The sequence below is a fragment of the Gekko japonicus genome, unplaced genomic scaffold (genome assembly GCF_001447785.1).
Source record: "Gekko japonicus isolate JY-2015 unplaced genomic scaffold, Gekko_japonicus_V1.1 scaffold49, whole genome shotgun sequence".
NCBI lineage: Eukaryota > Metazoa > Chordata > Lepidosauria > Squamata > Gekkonidae > Gekko > Gekko japonicus.
This window is the reverse complement of record NW_015173674.1, coordinates 1,113,238-1,136,112: the sequence shown is the minus strand read 5'-3', so window position 1 is coordinate 1,136,112 and position 22,875 is coordinate 1,113,238. Positions and strand designations below refer to the sequence as shown.

The 22,875-nt window shown below is 47.5% G+C and overlaps 1 protein-coding gene across 1 annotated transcript in view; it reads left to right on the top strand.

Annotated features, from left to right (window-relative positions):
• CDH23 (cadherin-related 23) overlaps nt 1–22,875 on the top strand; it is a 797,360-nt gene that overhangs the window by 101,443 nt on the left and 673,042 nt on the right. The window contains exon 3 of the mRNA XM_015422891.1: nt 21,331–21,473. Within this exon, the coding sequence (XP_015278377.1) occupies nt 21,331–21,473 (143 nt within the window). The remainder of the gene's footprint in view (nt 1–21,330; nt 21,474–22,875) is intronic.

The window sequence follows — 22,875 nt, the reverse complement described above, 5'->3', positions numbered from 1 at the left end:
TGCATGCATGTTCTGTCCTTGGTGAAAGTGAAAGAATCTCAGAGAAAGAGCTCACCATTCTCTTGCCTGAGAGTTTCGAGATCCCTTCTATTCAGAGTGGACTCTACTGAGCTACATGGACCAATAGTCTCACTTGGTATAAACTAGTTTTTTATGTTCATTTTCACTTGTAGACATCCTAACCTCTACAAGAAAACTCAAAAGTACCATTTCATTCCTTCCGTGAATTATTAGGTCTTAAGGTTTTCATTTCATCATGAATGACAGGGAAGTGGACCACAGAGGTGAGAGCTAGGATATACAAATGTTATCTCACATTTAGGCAAACAATTGCCTTATATTGAATGGAGGTTTATGAAAGAAAAGTTCAGTTCCTTTGCAAAAGTAAAAAGAAAAAATCAAGACTGGGAACCTGAATCATAACAACTCATTGTATAGTAGGGGGTAGATTTCCCTATATAACAGAATTAACAAACTCAGCATGTTTGATGCAAACAAAGTTTGGAATTTTTGCCTCCACTGAGTTGTAACCTTCCCTGATCTTTCTATCCTATGGATATGAGGATTCGGGGTGGGGGAAAGCATCCATTTTCACACTCAGGTTCACTCTGCTTTCTGTAGGCTGAGAAATGGCCTCTGGCAATACAGGGGCTTTATGTATGTTATACATGGTCTGACCTTGGGCTGAAATTCCATAGGGCTTCCCTGGCTTTGATAGCAAACCACACTCTGCACTTTTATCCATTTCATCTCTGTTCGTCATGATCCCACCTCCACCTTTTTGAGTGCCTGAGGGGGAGAGACAGAAGGTTTCTCTTTAACAGTGATGGAATCAAAGTAGCCGCTGTCTTACTTTTGCCTTTCACTGCTTGTCTTCTTTTGTGAAACTCCATATGGAAAGCTTACAGAACTTTTGGTGCTGTTAACTGGTTTGTCATATTTTACTCAAAAGCATATATAAAAGTCTGTGGCTCTTCAGTTATATGCAATCATAACAGTCACAATTCCAGGTTACCTTATGTATGTTGTGTGCATTGCTCTTTTAAGATGTAACTATAAAATGTTTTATATGAATTGTGTGGAAAGATATGTATTTTAAAAGTATGCTCTGAAAGAAGTAGTACTGGTTGCAGCTCCTCTATGAGATTACACTCAGGGCTGTGAGGTGTTGTTGTTTTACTAGTGGAACATTTTTGTCCTATATATTAATCAGGCCTGCTTTTTACCTCCTTTACAAATTATTTAAAACTCATCTGTTTGCACTTATGATGTCTTCTTTTTCTGTCCCTGTACAGGATTAGCCCACCCAGGCCAGTCCAGGGATGAGAGGGAATCCTGTACTTTTCAGTACATTAAACAACAAACCATGAGATGGTCTATACCCTCTCTGGTTTCCAGACAATTTGCCACCAGAACCTTTTTTCACTAGTCCCTGCTTTTCCTAAGGGAAGAGATTCCAAACCCTTAGCTGGCATCTGGGACAGAACACATTAGCAACTCAATCCAGAGATGCACACTTTTACTTTTACGCTTACCAAGGTAGCTTATGTGGTCAGGGTTAGGCACAAGACTTAGACTTGGAATTCAAGTTACAACATCAGAGACCATTAGAAATAATAAGGATCTTTATTCAGTGCAGAGCACAGCAAACAGACTAGGAGATTACAAAATAACAAAGGCTAGGGCAATTTGCCTTAACTACACATTAAAGATACATAGTTACCAATTCAGGAACATCCAGAACATCCAACAGTCCAGAATAGTTTTGAAGGGAAATCCCATCTTTGCACACCCATGTGCTCCAAGTCACCAAGCAGGTCTTTGTTTTCCAAGAGACAGCATTTCAGGTGCAATAAAACAGGCAGCAAGAGCCTCAGAGCTAATAGAACAAGAGACTCGAGAACAAGAAGAACTCACTCCCATAGGGATCAAACAGTTATACCCCAATCTAATCATGATTAGCCGTGGCCATTCGGCCAATCACGAGTGGACAGGGGGTGTGCCCAATTGTTGGTTGTCATAGCTGCATGTGGGGATAGGCTATAAGTTTGGGACCCCGCCGACAGTCATCTGACCCAAACTCCAGCTACTTCATTGTGTATGTGACTGGTCGCAAGTGGGCCAGAGTGTGGAGCCATGAGGTCTGGCTTTTGGCATGAAGGTGTGAAAGAATGTGGGTTTATGGCATGGCTATTGAGGCCATGTGGCCTCACCATTTGGCTTGCAACAGGAAATAAGACACAGCATGTTATCATAAGAAGAAGAAGAGAAGAGATTGGATTTATACCCCGCCCTTCACTACCCAAAGGTGTCTCAGAGCGGCTTACAAACTCCTTTCCCTTCCCCTCCCCACAACAGACACCCTGTGAGGTAGGTGGGGCTGAGAGAACTCTGACACAAACTGCTCTTTTTCAAGAACAGCTGTGCTAGAGTTATGGCTTGCCCAAGGTCATCCAGCCAGGTGCAAGTGGAGGAGTGGGGAATCAAACCCGGTTCTCCCAGATTAGAGTCCGCACACTTAACCACTACACCAAACTGGCTCTGTAATCACAGGAGAAGGCATGTGGATATAGAAAGCAGAAATCAATTTTTCTATACAGTCCCTTCCCCCCTAAATTCCTGGAGATTTGGGGAAGGATGCTGAGGAGGGTAGAGTTTGGGAAGGGAACTTAGCAGGGTATAATGCCCTAAAGCCCATCTTCAAAAGCAGCCATTTTCTCTATGGGGTACGGATCTCTGAATGACAACTGATCTCTAGAGCACAGAGATCCATTGCCTTGGGGGAAATGGCAGCTTCGGAGGGTGGACTGTATTGCATTAAATCCTTCCTGAGCTCCCGCTCCAAACACCATCTTCTACAAGCTCCTCCCCCAAATTTTCAGAAATTTCTCAAAATGGAGTTGGCAACTCTAGAGGAAAGTGAACAAGGGAGATGGGAGAAGTATAATGTAATTTCCAAACCTTTCTTAAAGGGCCTCTAGCTTTTCTGTCCCACCAGGTGTGCTAGCTGGTGCGCCATCTCTCCTCTCTCTCACTTCTAATCTAGCTGCCTTCTCTGCCTAGGGATGCCTTCTTACTCACTCAGTCTTCTGCTGCCTGGTAGCTTGTCTGTCTGGGGACTACATCTGCTCTCTTTCTTTCCCTCCTGTTTGCCTTGCTACCAGGATTCACACAAGATACAAACAGGGGTCACAGTGTGCAGGTACATGCCAACAAACAAGAAACCACTGTGATCAATGACAATGACACATTTAATAAATTTTGCATTGAAACAGAGTCCAACTTATTCATTATCTCAATTTTACATTAAAACAGAGTCCAACTTATTCATTTTCTCAACAGAGTCCAGCATTTTCCTCTCTTTACTCAATGAGTACACCGGTTTTTACACTCATTTCAAAGGCCTTCCTCAAGAGTAATCTTATAAAGTTCTTATAGAGTTGGAAGGTGTTTTCTTCTATGAATTATCAGTTCCATTGCATTTCTTGAATAGGAGCAAGCCAATAATTTAAATATCTATTCGTAGCAGCCAGTCCATAATTTTATGTGGCAACAAGCCTACTTTAAATTGGCTGGCATTTGCTCTCCATTTCACATTGTTGACCAGGTAGCTCTCTGTAAAGTGAATGCATTAGGAGTTGGAAGGTGTTTTCTTCTATAAATTATCCTGTAAAAAGCATATTTATGAGGAGTAGAAACAAACATGAAGCTGAATGTAATAATATTGTTATCACTTATAACTATAATTTTAAACTTACTTACAGTTCCATTGCATATTCTAGAATAGGAGCAAGCCAATAATTTGAATATTTAGATGTTTAGGCCATCTCCCTCCTGCTGGCAACTGGGAGGAAAACCCAGGAGTAGGTTTTGTAAGATGGCGGCTGGAGTGGTTGCAGGTAAGACCTCTAGGGCCAAGTTGCATGACACACAAGTAAACATGTTAAGCTCCTAACAAAAAGGTTTGGATGGGTTCCTCATATGACCCAAAGGAACTTTCTGAACCCCCATTATGACAATTTATGACAAAGTAATGATTTTAATTTGTTGGCTGCTTAGGGATGCCAGACCTCCCCCCCCCCCGGGTGCAGGCGGGGGTCCCCTGGTTTGGGGTGTTCCTCTCAGTTGCCAACCAGCTGGCTGGTGGGGGGGAATTACCCCCAAACAGGTAAGAAGCTGGAAATAAACACAACATCCCTACATCACCTGGAAGTGACGTGGGAACGTCGGTGACATTGAGGGGGACACATTCTAGTTTTAGGGCAACCCTCTATAGTAGATGGACACCTGGGTTTTGGCCACTGTGTGACACAGAGTGTTGGACTGGATGGGCCATTGGCCTGAATCAGCATGGAGTGTTGGACTGGATGGGCCATTGGCCTGAATCAGCACGGCTTCTCTTATGTTCTTATCCAGTGAAAACCCAGATGTGATGTCAATGCACCAAGTGACAGTCAGTTCCCCTGGAGAAAAAGGCTGCTTTGGAGGATGGACTATGGCATTGTACCTTGCTGATATCCCCCATTTCCAACTCCCCCAGGCTCCACCCCCAAAATATCCAGGTATTTCCCAACCCTGGAGCTTGCAACCCTATTTAGAAGATGCCAAAATCTGGAAAGGCTGAGTTGCCTCATGAAAAATCAATGTCTCATCTGGAAAATAAAATCTCTCAGGAGTTCAGCTGTGTGTGGTTCTGTGGGTTGTGAACTGTGTTCCCTGCTGTTTTTCCTTGAAAAACATCAGGTCTGTAGAGCTCCAAGTTGTATCTGAAAACCATTTTTCTAACTTTGGGGAGATGCTGATTGCCCAGTTGGGGAAATACAAGAATTTAGGTGCAAGTACCTGCATGTTTGCCCCAGGTAGGGATGCCAGCCTCGGAATTATATTCCTTGGAATTATAGTTTATCTCCAGACTACAGAGATCAGTTCCCCTGGTGAAAATGGATGCTTTGAAGAGTGGACTCTATGACACTGTATCCCACTGAGGTCTCTGTCATTGCCAGGCTCCATCCCCAACTATCCAGGATTTTCCCAACCTGGATCTGGTAGCACTATCCCCTGCTGGTGGCCAGAGAGGACTTGGCAACCCTAGCCCCAGAGTAAATAGAAACTCCCTGAGGCTGTTTCAAGACCTAGTCCCCTCCCCTCATGCCATAGGAGGAGGAGAAGGAGGAGAAGATTGGATTTATACCCCGCCTTTCACTCGGAGTCTCAGAGCAGCTTACAAATGCCTTTCCCTTCCCCTCCCCACAACAGACACCCTGTGAGGTAGGTGGTGCTGAGAGAGCTCTTTCAAGAACAGCTCTGACAGAACTATGGCAGTCCCAGGAGACCAAGGCCCTGTGGAATCTGTCACAGTTCCACAGGGCCTGCAAGACGGAGCTCTTCTGCCAAGCGTTTAGCTAGGGGCTGCTGCTATTTTAGAGCCCTGGCTCTTGGGCTTGACATCAAGCCGGTGCTGCAGGAAACCACAAGCAGAATAACATCTGGGAAGTGGAAATTTATTCTGAAAGCAAGCCATCTTGGTTAATTAATTAATTAATTGCTGCCAGCACTTTGTGAATTTGTATCTGTTTTAACTGTGGTGTTTTTATATGATTGTGTGATGTTTTAACTGTATTTATTTTTGAGTGGAAGCTGTCCTGAGCATAGTTCCCTCTAAGCTGAGTTAGTGTGAGCCAGCTCACAGATTTTTAGCCTCCGGCTCACACATTTTTGTCTTAGCTCAGGAAGGATGGCTCCAAAGCAAACTGATTTATGCAGCAGCCAAATCGCTCACTCACAACTTTAATGCCAGGAGCTCACAAAGTAGAAGTTTTGCTCACAAGACTCCACAGCTTAGAGGGAACATTGGTCCTGAGCCACCTTTGCAGGGAAATAAATGAGACAAATAAATAAATAAATTTCTTCACTGCAATTTGGAAGAATACTCCCAGTGTCACATGTAGTTGAGCCTTTGCCACTAAGGTGCATGACCCTTCTTTTTTAACCACTAGAACATCTTTGCTGTTCTGAAGAAGATTCTTGTATCTTTGGAGACAATTGCTTCCAGCTCACCAGGAAGAATATAGAAAACTGAAGTCTTTTCTCTTTCTTCTTTGACTTCCTTAGTGGTGCTGAGTCCTAGTTGTACTTCTGCTCGGTATTTCTGAGGAGCATATGAAGACAAATCTAAGCAGAGGTAGCCTGTCAGGACCCACAGCAAAACAACGAAGTACATGCTTCCAAGAAGGTTTTACTTTTATTGAAAAGCCATAGATGCAGTAACATGAACACTGTTAGGAATGGCGGGTTACCTATGCACATAATAGGATATAGGGCATTTGTATGCACCCCCCCCAGCAATACCCAATTAGATGGGCTCCCGCGCGCGGGAATCAGGACAGTTTCTAACGGTAGCAAAAGCTGGGAACCAGAACGATCCCATGGAAGGTAGACATCACACTCCTCCAGTATCTCTGTACAGATAAGCATTGCAGCTGGCAAGCAATGAAGCGCATGGAAAGGAATGCACAACAATTAGCGCGGCTCTCTCTACTCATGGCAGCTTAGCTGACATACTTTCCCCTCGAAAATCATCTCCCCCACCCCACCATCAGCTATCTCCCGGTCAGTCCGGGAGATCTCCCGGTTTGCCCGGGAACTCCCAGTGGAATCTGCGGATCAATTGAGGGGCCCGAATATCCCCTACTTCCACCCACTCGAGGTGCTGGGGTCCAAAGTCTTTCCATTCCACCAAGTACAACAGTTTGCCACATTTTACTTTAGAGTCCAGGATTTTTGAAATCTCATAATGTTCTTCCCCTTCGATCAAAATAGGTGGTGGCACTGTCCTTCCTGGACGCCATGCGCAGGACCCAGAATCCTTTTTCAGGAGGCTGAAATGAAATCCAGAATGCAATTTCCTCAAGTTCTTAGGCAATTCCACATCCACAGCAATATCTTTGATAACTTTGCAGACTTTGAACGGTCCAATGTACTTCCACCCCAGCTTTCTGCTTGGTCGCAACATTTGAATGTTCTTAGTAGAAACATACACCGAATCCCCAGGCTGCAGAGCCCAACTCTCCACCCTTCTCTTGTCAGCCTGAGCTTTGTAAGCCTCCTTGGCCCCATTCAATGTCTTACATAACGGGCCAAGAGTCATGTAGTCGTTTGCACCATGACCCCGCCTTCCCAGGACCCAAGTCCATGTTTCCCTCCAGAAAGGGAACCAGCGGACTATCGTGGCCATAGAGTGCTTTAAACGGGGACATCCCCATTGATGTGCCAAGTGTTATTATAGCAAAACTCCGCCAAGGGTAATAGATTGTTTCACTCGTCCTGTTGATAGTTAGTAAAACAATGGAGGTATTGTTCCAATGTTTGATTTACCCTCTCCGTTTGTCCATCCGTCTCCGGATGATAAGCGCTACTCAAACCCCTCTCCACCCCCATAAGTTTCATCAGCTCCCCCCAAAATCTGGAAATGAATTGTGTGCCACGGTCTGAGATCACCTTGGATGGAAGCATATGAAGTCTCACTACATGCTTCAGGAACGCTTTACCGAGGGCTTTAGTCGTGGGCAGAGAGGCAAAAGGAACGAAGTGTGCTTGTTTGGAAAACAGATCAACTACCACCCAAATCACAGTCATGGATTTGCAGGGAGTAGGTCAGTTATAAAATCCATAGATATGACTTAACAGGGATGACTTGGGGTGGGAAGAGGTTGCAGTAGACCTGGGGCCTTCCCAGGACGATGTTTGCTCATAGTGCAAATTTGGCAGGATTGAACGAACGAAGATAAATCCTTGCGCATGAGCGGCCACCAGAACTGTCTCTGTAGCAACTGAAGGGATTTCACGAAGCTCGAGTGGCCCGCCAACTTTGATCCATGGACATATTGCATCACTTCCCCCCTGAGAGTTAAGGGAACGTACAGCTTATGGCCGCGATACCAGCAGCCATCCTCCCATTGCTCACAATCCCCCACCCCTCTGATCTGTTCTGCGTCCACCTCCGAGAAGGCGGAGATGAATTTGTCAGACCAAGAGTTCGCCCCCCCCCCCGTCGGAGTAGGCCGGTTGAGGGGCGGTGAGGGAAGTAGAGGCGGGCTGAGGTGGGCTTGGCTGCAAGTTGTCACTGCTCCGCCCAAATGAGAGGGGGGGAAGACCGAATCCAGGATCACTTCCCATTGGCTGTCGTGTTGGGGGAGGCGGGACAGTGCATCAGCTAACGAATTGGCTGAGCCAGGGAAATGGTGAAGGGTGAATTGGAACTTAGAGAAGAAGTCAACCCACCTAAGCTGTTTCACGTTAAGGCACTGGGGTTTTTTTAAAGTCTCTAAGTTCTTATGGTCTGTCCAGACCTCGAATGGGACCCTTGCCCCCTCCAGCCGATGCCTCCAGGTAGAAAGCATGAGTTTTATTGCCCCCGCCTCCTTTTCCCAAACTGACCAGGTCCTTTCCGTGTCGTTGAATTTCCTCTACACACATGCCAACGGATGTAACAACCCATCCTCCCCCTCTTGTAAGATTGCCCCCTCCATGGCAACATCCGACGCGTCAGTTTGCACAATGAACTTTTTGGATTCGTCTGGGTGGGCTAGAACTGGCTCCGAGGTGAAGAGAGCCTTCAAGCTTATGAACACTTCCTGGCACTCCCCCATCCATGGAAGTGTAGCCCCAGGGCACGTAGCTTCCGGGCCCTTTCCTTTCGTTTTTTATAGGTCCGTGAGGGGCAGGCTGATTTGGGCGAAGTTGGGCAAAAATGATCTGTAAAAGTTCACAAAACCGAGGAAGGACTGGAGTTGTCGCCTGGTCCGGGGTACCTCCCACCCCAAAACATCCCTCACCTTTCCCGGGTCCATTTCCAATCCCTGGTTGGAAATGCGATAGCCCAAAAAGTCAATGTGTGTCTTGTGAAATTCACATTTGGACAGTTTTGCAAACAGTTTGTGCTTATGCAACGTACTCAGTACTTCCCTCACCAATTTCACATGTGAGAGGACATTGGGAGAATACAGCAAGATATCATGCAGGTAAATGAGCACCCCCTTAAACAAGTGCTTGTGCAACATTTCATTGATTAAGCTCATGAAGATTCCCGGGGGCCCTTGAAGACTGAAGGGCATCACCAGGTACTCGAATTGGCCAAGGGGGGTGTTGAACGCCGTTTTCGGCTCATCTTTTTCTTTGATACGCACACGAAAGTATGCATCTCTGAGGTCTAACTTGGAAAATATTTTCTTTTTAGTTGCCTCCGCCAGGAGGTCTTTTATCAAAGGCATGAGGTAGGCGTTGGTGGAAGACACTGCATTTAAACCCCGGTAATCCGTGCAGAGTCGTAAACCCCCATCCTTCTTTTTCCGGAAAAGCACCGGGGCTGTGTAGGGGAACAAGGCCGGCCTGATGAAACTCCTAGCCATGTTCTTGTCAATGAACTTTCGGAGCTCTTCCTTCTCTGCCAGGCCCATCACATAAATCCTCCCCTTGGGAACTGGTGGTCCCGCCGGCACCACTGGGGCTGCCGGTCGCTTGTGCCCTGGCAAGATTTCAATACTACAGACTGAATGCCTGTGCGGGGGCAACTCATCAGCCTCCTCCTCCCCGAAAACTCTGGCCAAGTCCCGATACTCGGGAGAGATGGATAGTAGTTCCTCCTGGGCCAAGCACGCTCCAGGGATTTCTAGAGGAGGTTTTGTTCCCCACTTAGGGTCCCATCTGTGCTTGTTGCATTTGGGCGAAACAAACTGCACCTTTCCCTCTTCCCACAGTATATACGGATCATGCACATGAAGCCATGGTGCCCCCAGAATGAGGGGGAACCAGGTGGTCGGGGTGATCACGAAGGATCGGGTCTCCCAGTGGTCCCCTGCACCCATTCTTAACGGGACTGTTTCGTATTTGCATGGGTCTTTCATGGTGGACCCATCCATTTGAGTGAAAATCAGGGGTTCCTTTAGCTTTATTACCCCGACTTCCAGTCCCATAATCAAAGAGGGGTTAATCAAATCTCTCCCACACCCCAAGTCAATGAGAGCTCTCGCTCGAATGTGAGTTCCGAGAGCAGGATTAAATAGCGAGACAGTCACAAAAAAGAGGGAGGGATAATTGCTCACCACACCTGGCGCCTCTGGTCGCGGGTCCTGCTGCTCTGCGCCTTCTACAGCAGGACCAAGCTGTTTCCCACCGGCTCGAGGTTTTCTCCGCTGTTTCTTCGCAGGGATGGATGGGCGCACCTTCGCTCCATCAGGTTTCTCCCAGGGCCCTTGTCCTCCACAGTCGGCCACGAAATGGCCCTGTTCTCCACATCTGAGGCATAAGCCCTGTCGCATGCGTTGCTCCCTCATAGCGTCCGTTTGCTTCGGTGGCTTGGGTTTCAGGGTTTGAGGGGCCGTTCACCGTCCAGCTGCCGCTATATCCAAACGTAGGGTTTGCAGACGGTTTTCGGCACTCTCAGCTTCCTGCATCCAGGTGGGGAGGGAGACCGGGTTGACCGATCTCAATAATGTCTTCCGGATCTCGGGGTTCAACCCTACACGGTACAGTTCAACCAACACATTATCAGGCCAATTTTGTACTTTGGCCGCGTGCAGTTTGAACTCAGCCGAGTACTCCCACACCGATCTGCGTCCTTGCTTCAGGGTGTGCAAGAAGGCTCGCACTCAAGGGCCCGCGTTTTGATCCTCAAAATGGGCTCGCAACGCCCACATGAAATTAGTAAGCTCCAAATTAGTAAGCTATGGGCCCTGGGCATTATGCAGCCCCACATACCAAGCCGCCGCTGGGCCTCAGAGCTGGGCGGCCACCACATCAATTCGGCTGCTGTCGTCCTGGAACAGGTGGCCCGAGCGATCCACAAATTTTTGCACTCGCACCACGAAGTAGGATAACTCGTTCGGGTTTCCATCAAACGCAGCTTCGATCAAGTCCTTCGGGCGAGGCACCACCTGCCCCCTCAGGCTAGCCGGTCACGGTGCAGGCACTGGGGCATCTCCCGGTCTCGGGGCCGGTTCTTCTCCTGGCTGCACCGGGGCTCCCGGGGCGGGAACTGGTGGTCCCGCCGGCACCACTGGGGCTGCCGGTCGCCTCTCAAGTGCTTCCCTGATGGCCCGCGTTACCAGGTCTGGAATGGCCATGATGACATCCTCCAGGGTCTCTTGTAGATGTTAGATGTCGCAGTCAGCCACCTCCATGCGCTTAGCTAGTTCCAGTCCCTCGTCTGGGGACACCCGGCCACTCCGGGTCTTCGATCGCTCTGTCACCCATGAACTAGTGACCGGTTCGAAGGAAGCCCCGAACGGGGGTAATCCCGCTGACGCAGTGAGGCCCCTGTCAAACAAACTGTCTCTCTTGGGGCCCCCCGTCAATAAATAAGTCTCTGCCATAGAGTCAGGGTTGAATTGGCTCCAACTGGAGCTAGGTCTGCAATCCTGCCTGGTCCGAAGCTTCGGACCCGGGGGGGTCAGGAATAGGTGCACCGATGAGGACTTCAGGAGAGTCCACTGCACCAGTTGCCGGCGTCGTCGTAGTCACCGGTACCAAGCCCGTGATCACTGGGGTTTTCTCCCCCACGTCCTCCAGCTCCTTAGGCTCCTTAGGCAAGGGTTTCCCCTCTCCGTCACTCATCTCAGATTGAGAGAGGTGCTGAGATAGGGAATGAAAGGATTCCTAACAGAATGTCAGGACCCACAGCAAAACAATGAAGTGCACACTTCCAAGAAGGTTTTACTTTTATTGAAAAGCCATAGATGCAGTAACATGAACACTGTTAGGAATGGCAGGTTACCTATGCGCATGATAGGATATAGGGCATTCGTATGCGCGCCTCCCCAGCAATACCCAATTAGATGGGCTCCCGCATGTGGGAATCAGGACAGTTTCTAACGGTAGCAAAAGCTGGGAACCAGAATGATCCCACAGAAGGTAGACACCACACTCCTCCAGTATCTCTGTACAGATAAGCGTTGCAGCTGGCAAGCAATGAAGCGCATGGAAAGGAATGCACAATAATTAGCGCGGCTCTCTCTACTCATGGCAGCTTAGCTAACAGCTACATTCTCAGCATTTTCTGCTTTCTAACACAAGTGCAAAATTGGCAGCATCACTTGACATTCCCATCTTAAACATAAAGTTATAAAAAAATTACATTTCTGGAAAGGTCATTTGCAATTGCATTTGAGTGCTGTGCAACTGCTCTTTGAATGCTAAAAATGATTCCTAGCAGTGGATAATTGTTGATAAATGGAGAAAAGTGATAGAATTACAGGTTTGGTGACAGCTGATGGTGGCTTTGTCTTAGCTCCCTTTATTATTCCCAGATGTTCACTCTCCAAACCTTTAGGATGATCTGTTTTTACTGTAATTGTTCCACAAGACTGTCTACACTTATCCCTGTCTCTGTTGTGCACAAATGCTTCCAGCTCACAAATGACTTAAGAAATGCACAAGATAGCAGTATCTGTATTTTCTATTGTGCCTCATTTCTTCTATTAAGGGACAATTAATATGCCAAAGAGTATTATGCTCTTCTAGTAAAAAGCATAGATGGTGGGAGGGAATTCTGCATGAGAGGGGAGAGAAAAAGAAAGCATTCAGTAGTTTGGTTGAGAGAACTTGTGGCTGGTTGGGGCTACCTGGAAAACAGACAGGGGAAAGCTTCCAGAATGCTGTAGAAACTTAACAGTGGCTCTTGTTTTTGTACTAATTTGTCATGTAGTATCTATGTGCCTCCTATCCATCTTCAAGCCCCTTTTCTTTATTTTTCCAGTTCCCTGTGTGATCTTCCATTTTGTGTTGGTTCCTTCCCATGTAACTGTGAATGAGACCAAGTGCAGACAGTAGGAGCTGATTCAAATGTTACCCAGTCTGGAGACAACTGAAGAACTTCTATACATGGCAGTGCTCTTTGTGACGGGGTAATGTTTATGTTGGGCTCACTGCAATCAACACATACGTGCAACATCTTCATGACTGTACTGGATTTCCTGGTGGCACTGGCATTAGCATGGTGACATTTCACATTTATAAGATAATTTGTAGGGAGTATACTAGTCCACAGAAAAATTCCAAGAATGGATCATTTAATAACTTCTTATTAAAAAGTAAAGGTAAAGGTTTCCCTTGCTCAAAAGCTAGTCAAATCCGACTCTAGAGAACGGTGCTCATCTCCGTCTCCAAGCCGAAGAGCCAGCACTGTCTGAAGACGTTTCTGTGGTCATGTGGCCAGCATGACTAAACGTCAAGGCACACAGAATGCTTTTACCTTCCCACCGAAGCGGTACCTATTTATCTACTTGCAATTTCTTGCTTTCGAACTGCTAGGTTGGCAGGACCTGAGGCCAGAGACGGGAGCTCACTCCATCATGTGGCACTAGGGTCTCAAACTGCTGAACTACAAACCTTCCAGTCTGCAGCTCAGCGTCTTAACCTCTGAGCCACCGCAGCCCCTACCTTCTTATTAGGACCAACCAAATAATCAAAAAACTATATTCAAGCTTCCAAGTCACAGAATTCTTCACGAGTCTCAAAGCTTGCCCCCCCGTAAAAGGGGTGGGGGGGGAAAGGATACTCAGGGCTTGATGGAAAGTTCCAAGTTTGCAGCTTCTAGGATTCCCCCTCCCCCCTTTTCTGGTAGCCTTCACTGCATCTTAAAACCAACAGTAGGTAATTCAGTTAATCATAGAATCATAGAATGTTAGAGTTGGAAGGGACCTTACAGGTCATCTAGTCCAACCACCTGCACTCTGCAGGAGCATAGCTGAAAGATAGCCCTACATACCTACAACATACCCAAAAGATGGCCATCCAGCCTTTGCTTGAAAACGTCCAGTGAAGGAGCATCCACCACCTCCCGAGGCAGATTGTTCCGCTGCTCAACCACTCTTACAGTTAGGAAGTTTCTCTTGATATTTAGCCGGTAACGACTCCCTTGTAATTTCCACCCATTAGATCTAGTCTTGCAATCCGGAGCAAGAGAGAATAGATCTGCTCCATCTTCTACATGACAGCCCTTCAAATACTTGAACACTGCAATCATGTCCCCTCTAACCCTTCTCTTTCCCAGGCTAAACATACCCAACTCTTTCAGCTTTTCTTCATAAGACTTGGATTCCAACCCTCTCACCATCCTGGTTGCCCTCTTCTGGACATGCTCGAGCTTGTCAACATCCTTCCTAAAATGTGGTGCCCAAAACTGGACACAGTACTCCAGGTGAGGCCTGACCATAGCAGAATAGAGCAGAGCTACCACCTCCCGTGATCTGGACACAATGCTTCTGTTAATGCATCCTAAGATTACATTAGCTTTCTTCACAGCCACATTGCACTGCAGGCTCATGTTTAGCTTGTGATCAACCAGAACACCTAGATCCCATTCACATGTGATGCTGTCAAGCCAAGTCCCTCCCATTCTATATCTGTGCCTTTGATTTTTTGTACCTAAGTGTAGGACTTTGCACTTATCTCTATTGAAATTCATTTTATTAGTCTCAGCCCACTGTTCCAGCCTATCTAGATCATTTTGAATCCTGACTCTGTCTTCTTCAGAATTAGCAATCCCACCTAGCTTCGTGTCATCTGCAAATTTGATAAGCATCCCCTCTATGTCTTCCTCCAGGTCATTTATAAAAACATTGAACAACACCAGGCCCAGGACCAAGCCCTGTGGCACTACACTCAAGACTTCCCTCCACGTAGATACAGAGCCATTTACGAGCACTCGTTGGGTATGATTTTTCAACAAACCATGAATCCATCCAACAGTTGCACCATCCAGCCCACACTTAACCAGCTTATCCTCAAGGATATGCTTTAGCCTTTCTGACACCATCCCTACAGATTCGAGCCTGCTTCTTGTACTCACCCTCAGTAATCTGACCCTCCTTCCATTTCCTGTACATTTCCCTTTTTAGCCTCAGCTCTTCAGAGAGTTCCTTGTTCAGCCACCTCGGCTTCATTACCCGTTTCCCACCTTTCTTTCTTACCAGAACAGTTTGCGATTGTGCCTTAAGCACTTCATTTTTCAGCATCACCCATCCTTCCTGTGCAGATTTTCCCCTCAGCCAGGGCCGGCTCACCCACTAGGCGAACTAGATGTTCGCCAAGAGTGCAAGCCCTGGATTGGGGCAGCAAACCGCCGCCCTCATCCCCACCAAAAGCCCCCCCCTCGCCCCCTCATGAGTCCTGGGTGCCACAGGGGCGGAGGAGTGGGTCCTGCTGCGGGCTTGGCTGGAGAGAGGTGCACCTGTGGCACCTTCCCTCCTGCCCCTGGCCGAAGGGACTCGCCACTGCCACCGCCAGCAGGAGCAGCAGCGGGACCCCCGGCCTGGGCACAGGAGGCATCGCCGCAGCTCACCTGCCCTCCCCCTCCCTCTTCGGGGGCGGGTGGACTGGGCAAAGGCTCCCTGGGTGGCGGATGGACTGGGCAGAGGCACCCGGGCACCATCAGAGGAGGCTGCATGGCGGCGGCCAGTGGGGTGCCCCCGCTGCCATCAGGGCCATGCGGCAAAGAGGTGGAGCTGCAGCTCTGGGCGCACCTCTCTCCCTCCCCTCCTTCAGGGACTGAAATAGTTGAGGAAAGTCTGGGTTCGCTCGTCAGCTGCTGCCACATTGAGAAGCAGCAGCACTGATTGCTTGGAAAGCTGGCTCCCTGCTCCATGGTCACCCACAGCAAGTTCCCCAGCACTGGGATGAGCCTCAAAACGTTCAGCTCCAAGAGCGAGTACCAGCTGGTGGTGAACGCCGTGCACAAGCTGCAGGAGAGCGGCTTCTATTGGAGCATGGTGACTGGCGGCCCGTGGCGCCTTCCCTCCAGCCCCCCAATGAAGGGACTCGGCATTGCCGCTGCAACTAGCAGGAGCACCAGCAGCAGCAGCGGGACGCCCGGTTGGGGCACAGGAGGCGACACCGCAGCTTGCCCTCCCTTCCCCATCGGGGGCGGGCAGACTGGGCAGAGGCTCCCTGAGAGCAGTCTCCAGGTCTCCAGGCCTCACTGGGAGTTTGGCATCTGCACCACAAGGCAGCCTCGCCTAGGGTGCAGAAACACCTCGAGCCAGCCCTGCCCTCAGCATTTCCAGCCATGGGATCCTACCTAATATTTCTCTGAGTTAAGTATGCAACACAACCTGTGTTCCATTTTAAGACCCTAGAAGCTGCATATACTGTGAAATCTCCCCCCCCCCGTCTCCTACTCTTTTTTGTTTTTTATACGAACATCCAGCGTGATGAAATGTTCTGAGAAACTTGAAAACGTGGACACCATTTTGTGATATACTTACAAGTTAATCTAAGACAAATATTATATTCCACAGTAAGGGAGCAGTACTGCAGAGAGTCCAGTTTTGGTAAGTCTCTGCTGGAGATGACTAATTACTAATGTTTGAACTTACCTTCAGGTTCCATAATGAGCAGCTGTTGTGCAAAAGGCTTTGGCTCAGTAGCAGAGAATCTGATTTGCCTGTGACAAGTCCCAGGTTCTGTCCCTGGCATCTCCAGATAAAATGCTAAGGTTGGAGGTGATATGAAGGATTTCTGTTTGCAACCCAAGAGAAGTGCTACCATTCTGAGTAAACAATACTGATCTTGATATACCAGACTGATATGTGAGAGATCCAGTTTGGTACTGAATTATAATTCTGACAGCTTCCAGTCTCTAAGCACCCTTTCCCCTATACATTTAGCATATCCTTTCTCAGTACCTGGGCAAAAATACTTTTGCCATTAATTTGGGATTATGATAAGAGGAGATAGACTCACCCTAGGATGTAATGTGGAGGCTTACTTGAATTAAAAAGCAAGTTTTAGTAAAACTCAGAGAGAGAGAATGGAATTGCAAGAAACTAAACCAAGCCAAATGTTTGATCTAGGTCTAATACTTGTTAATACATCAGATGGATCACATTTTGCATGGCTACTTATGATCTGTTGCAAAAGGTAATGCTTAGATGTTTTCCACATGGGTTATTTTCTCTGGGTTCAATACTGTTGGGAAGCAGGTTCCTGCTTCCCCATAGCTTTATAGTGCATTTGTTCTCTTTCCAGGTTTCCAGGGTTTGTGTGTGTGAGCGCATGCGTGTGTTTTATCTTTTCCAAACCTGCTTTGCTGTGAAGTTCTGTGAAAAAATCATAGCCAAGCCTGGATGGCTGTTCTATGGGTGGGAAAGTTTGGGTTATATCAATCTGAGTATTTGGTTCTGTGAATTTCCAACTTTCTTAAAAAAAAAAAGTAAATATTTAGCTAGCCCCTTTCATTGCAGAAGCCTATCTCCATATGGAGGCAGAAATCAGAACTCAGAAAGAGAAGAGTTACTAGGCTGTTATTGGCGCCGAGACATCTCCCAGTGACCTGATGGTTTCCCACCTACCTGGGCTACCAGCCCGGTAGCAAAGGAGGAACACCCAGCCCACCTGAGCACTGCATGGCCTGGGGCAGGCAGTAACTGGTGTTAGCAGTATTCAGAAATAATCCAATCCACAGTTTGGAGTTTGCTTTCACTGACAAGGGGGACCCAATAGATGTTTTTCTTGACTTCCAGAAGGTTTTTGGTAAAGTTCCTCATCAAAGGCTCCTAAGTAAGCTCAATAGTCATGGGATAAAAGGACAAGTCCTCTTGTGGATCAAAAACTGGCTAATAGAGAGTGAGTATAAATGGGAATTTTTTTCAGTGGAGGGCGGCAAGCAGTGGGGTACCACAGGGATCAGTACTCGGTCTGATGCTTTTTAACTTGTTTATTAATGATTTAGAATTGGGAGTAAGCAGTGAAGTGGCTAAATTTGCAGATGACACGAAGTTGTTCAGGGTGGTGACAACCAGTGAGGATTGTGAGGCACTCCAAAGGGATCTGTCAAGGATGGGCGAGTGGGCGTCAACATGGCAAGTGGGGTTCAGTGTGGCCAAGTGCAAAGTGATGCACATTGGAGCAAAAATCCTAAATATAAATACACATTGATGGGGTCCGAACTGACAGAGACTGACCAAGAGAGAGATCTTGGAGTCGCCGTAGATAACTCACTGAAAATGTCGAGACAGTGTGCGACTGCAATAAAAAAGGCAAACGCTATGCTGGGGATTATTAGGAAGGGAACTGAAAACAAATCAGCCAGTATCATAATGCTCCTGTATAAATCGATGGTATCCTCATTTGGAGTACTGTGTAGAGTTCTGGTCACCACACCTGAAAAAAGATATTATAGTATTGGAAAAAGTGCAGAAAAGGGGTAGAATGATAAAAGGGTTGGAACACTTTCCCTATAAAGAAAGGTTGAACTGCTTGGGGCTCTTTAGTTTGGAGAAATGATGGCTGAGGGGTGACATGATCGAGGTTTATAAGATTATGCATGGGATAGAGCAGGTAGAGAAAGAAGTACTTTTCTCCCTTTCTCACAATACAAGAACACGTGGGCACTCAATGAAATTGCTGAGCAGTCGGGTGAGAACAGATTAAAGGAAGTACTTCTTCCTCCAAAGAGTGATTAACACATGGAATTCACTGCCACAGGAGGTAGTGGCAGCTGCAAGCATGGATAGCTTCAAGAGGGAATTAGATAAGCATATTGAGCAGAGGTCCATCAGTGGCTATTAGCCACAAGGTATAGATAGGAACTCTCAGTCTGGGGCAAGTGATGCATTGTATTCTTCGTCCTTGGGGGGGGCAACAGTGGGAGGGCTTCTAGTTTTCTTGCCCTACTGTGTGTGACTGAGGCTGATTTCGCACAAGGAGCTGCACCGCCGTCGCACCTCCCTTTGCCGTGTTTCCATTGGTCAATTTCCCACTCGAAGCTGCGCAGCCGCATTTTGACTCGCGGCTTCACCTGATTTTCCCCATGGTTTTGTGATCCTTTTTTTTGAGATGGATATGGAAGGTTTTTATAAGCAGCATAGTAGCAGTTCTATAAAAATATGGGCCCTGGAGGCTGAGTATTGAAATGTCACAGAAGGGATGTCCGTGTGTTGGTTTGTTGAAGTGAAATGGTTGGTGCTGTCGCTACCTTTTATTGCTTGAGTGGTTTGTGTGTCAGGTTTTTACTCAAGAAGATGCATGTATGCTCTGCAACTTTCCTGAGATTGGCTCAGCTGGGGGGCTGCCAGGGCACTTCCAAGCTAATTTGGCTTTCCAATGACCATCAATTCCTTTCTGTCAAGACGTGCAGTCTCTACACAAAGGGCTGACTCAGCAGGGCAAGGGTAACTTTGCTACCAAGTTGAAAATTAACATATGGTTTTGCTACAAAGGAAATTAGGGCTATTCAAAACCCTTCTAAAGAGGAGGGAGTTGTTGTGCCTTGGATAGAGATTTATCCTACCACTTGCTTTATCTGGGGGGGGGGGGGGGGAATCCAGAAGGTGAGTCTTGTTCATCTGTAACCAAAAATAGCTGTTCTGTAGCACCCTGAAGTATAACAAATTCATGGTGCCTGCAGGGAAAACCACACTTTCATAGCTGAAGTAGAAATGTTTCTAAGTGCAAAGGGAGGGGGAGTTGTGCTGCACTGCCAAGTAAACAGCTGTTCCACATGTGCTATTTGCAGCAACTTGGGTCTGTCAGTTGAATAGAAGGGACAGCTAATCCTGGGACCCTCTGATGAGTATATCTGTATGATGCGCATTTGCCAAGCATGTACACCTGAAAATGTCAGTTTTAAACCATTTTTATGTGTTCCTAAAAAAACTTACTGCTTCAAATAGCTCTTCTGAAACCCCCTGAAATAGAGTGCATTTTTACAAGCTTTACCTCCTGCTTAGGGAACTATATAGCAAAGAATCTCAGAAAAGGAAAACAGCTAAAACAAAGATGTCTCCCTCCTACTTTGACCTGGCTTAAGTTCAGGAGTCAGGGTAGGAACACCTCCTTCACTTACGACGGGCTTCCTATAGACATTCCTTCTTTATATCTATTTTCCAGCTCATGCTCAAAGCATGTAGATCAACTGCCTGGGGCAATGTGCACCTCTCATAGGTCAGCTGATCCTATCAGAAGAAGAAGAAGAGATTGGATTTATACACTGCCCTTCACTTGGAGTCTCAGAGCGGCTTACAAACTCCTTTCCCTTCCCTTCCCTTCCCCTCCCCACAACAGACACCCTGTGAGGTGGGTGGGGCTGAGAGAACTCTGACACAAACTGCTCTTTTTCAAGGACAGCTGTGTAGAAAAAGAGGTGCAGGAGCTCATTAGCATAACTTATTTGCATATGCCACACCCCCTGACATCACCGGAAGTGTGTCAGAAGGCAACACCCACCGCTCAGGCTTCACTGGACTGTTTTGGATTGGGGGGGGGGGACGTGCAGATTTGTCCTCGCAGAGGAGGCAGAACTTGTATGTGAATAAAACTTGGTCTTAAAGGTGCCAGTGGACTGTTTTGGACCGGGGAGCTGGGGGGAGCTCTGCAACTTACCTGGCTGCTTCTTGCTCTGACTGAGGGCTGCTGGGAGCAGGGGGCAGGGCTTGTTGCATGTGCCCGCCCCCTGGGCTCCTTACTGCCGGAGCTCCACTCCTGTGTGCTCCCGCAGGAAATGACCCCTGGATATTAGTATTTAGGGGGATTACCCAATCGGTCTGCATTCCCATTGTATCAACTTGGTTACGTATTTTATATTATTATATGCTTCCTGTGTATAACTCCTATACAGAGTCACTTGTAATCCTCTATATCATTTTACCCTCATGACTAAATCACAGCTGTAAAAGACTGATGGCTCCTAAAAGCATGCAGCATCTTAGATTCGGTCAACTAAATTTCCAGAATCTTCCACTATCTACTCATGTGTTTGCATTAGGGTTGCCAGCCCCCAGATGGGAGTGGGGGATCCTGATTTCGTGGCCTGCTGGCCAGTGGGGGAGCCCCGCCCCAACAGCCATGACCCAGCACTACATCCCCAATGTGATGTTGTTGTGCAGAAGTGATGTCATCACACCAAGGACATTGTGCCGTGATGCTTAGGTATTTTGGGCAAAACTCTATGGTTACCCAGTATGATGACGTTACTTCCATGTGACATCATCATGTGCGGCAACGTCGCCCCCTCACTCCCAGAAAGCTCCTTCCCACCAACAGAGCATCACTGTGTGACATCCCCAGTATGATGACGTTACTTCCATGTGACATCATCATGTGCGGCAACGTCGCCCCCTCACTCCCAGAAAGCTCCTTCCCACCCCCTGCCAGCGAGAGCAAAGGACCTGGATGAGTTTGGATGAAACTTTTTTCCCTAAGGAGGTTTTTCTGAAGAAAAAATCTGTTAATCTAACAAAATAGCCTTTTGTTGTTTCGAAAAAATAGTTATGTCTATCATTCCAATTCATCATGTTTCTATTTTTCTGAGTTTTTCTTCCTCTTGTCTTCTTGTAGGTTCGTCAGTGACCCAGTTGCTTGCCCGGGACCTTGATAATGATCCTCTTGTATTTGGAGTGGTCGGGGAGGAAGCTAGCCGATTCTTTGCAGTGGAAAGCATGACTGGAGTTGTGTGGCTCCGACAACCTCTAGACAGAGAGGTAATTATATGCCGTTCACTTTTTTACAAATGAAAATTAATGTGTATGAGTTGGGTGGGGCTATGGACAACATCTAGCACCCACTTTACTTTCTTTTAGGTGCCATGCCCAAACACATCTTCTTACCCAAGCTTTTAAATGGTTTGCTTTTGTTTTATGGATAGTTTTTTTTAATGCTGTTTGTGTCCAATGGCTTGTTTTTATAATGTGACATTGCTTTAAACTGTAAGCCACCTTGAGTAGGACTCTGAAGAGGCAGCATTAAAAATATCCTTAATAAATAAATAAATGGTTGGGACAACATAATCTAGATCATGAACAGTGAGCCATAAACAGAAATCAAATGAGCCATAAACAGAAATGAGGAACTAAAGCTATGTGCAGGCAGAGGACCCAGTGTCAAAAACAGTGAAGCAAATCAAATACATATAACACCACTTATGTGCCACATTTGTCTTATTTAGAGGAACAACCAGTGTATCCATGACACAGAATTCTTAAGGCTCTAGTCCAGAAGATCTGCACCGGGCGTTGCAGGCTGTGGCTGGTTGGCTCCGACTGAGTTGGCTGAAGTTAAAGGCAGAGGTCTTGGGCCTGATTCGGGGTGGTCTGGGGTTGGGGCCAATGTTCCCTCTAAGCTGTGGAGTCTCGTGAGCAAAAATTCTACTTTGTAAGCTACTGGCATTAAAGTTGTGAGTGAGCGATTTGGCTCCTGCATAAACGAGTTTGCTCCGGAGCCATCCTTCCTGAGCTGAGACAAAAATGTGTGAGCTGGAGGATAAAAAACTGTGAGCTAGCTCACTCTAACTCAGCTTAGAGGGAACACTGGTTGGGGCTCCCTCTCCCGACCTTCGATGGGGTGCCTCTGGTGCCAGCGCCGGAGGTTAGGAGTTTGGGAGTGCTCCTGAACTCCTCGCTAACTATGGAGGCCCAGGTGGCAGCCACTGCCAAGTCAGCTTTTTACCATCTTCGGCTGGTGCGGCAGTTGGTTCCCTTCCTCGACCGCAGTGACTTGGCCACAGTGATCCACGCGACGGTCACCTCGAGGCTAGACTACTGCAACGCTCTCTACATGGGGCTGCCTCTGTCGCAAATCCGGAAGCTGCAGCTGGTGCAGAATGCTGCGGCCAGGCTGCTGATGGGTCTTCCTAGTAGGGACCACATCCGGCCTGTGCTGAAAGTGCTGCACTGGCTGCCGATAGCGTACCGGATTCGCTTCAAAGTGCTGGTTCTTACCTTTAAAGCTCTCAATGCCCGGGGTCCAGCATACCTAAGGGACCGCCTTTCCCCATATGTTCCCCCACGAGCACTACGGTCTGGGATGCAACACCTCCTGGCTATGCCAGGTCCCAAGGAGGCCAGGCTGGCTACTACCAGGGCCAGAGCCTTTTCGGTGGCAGCT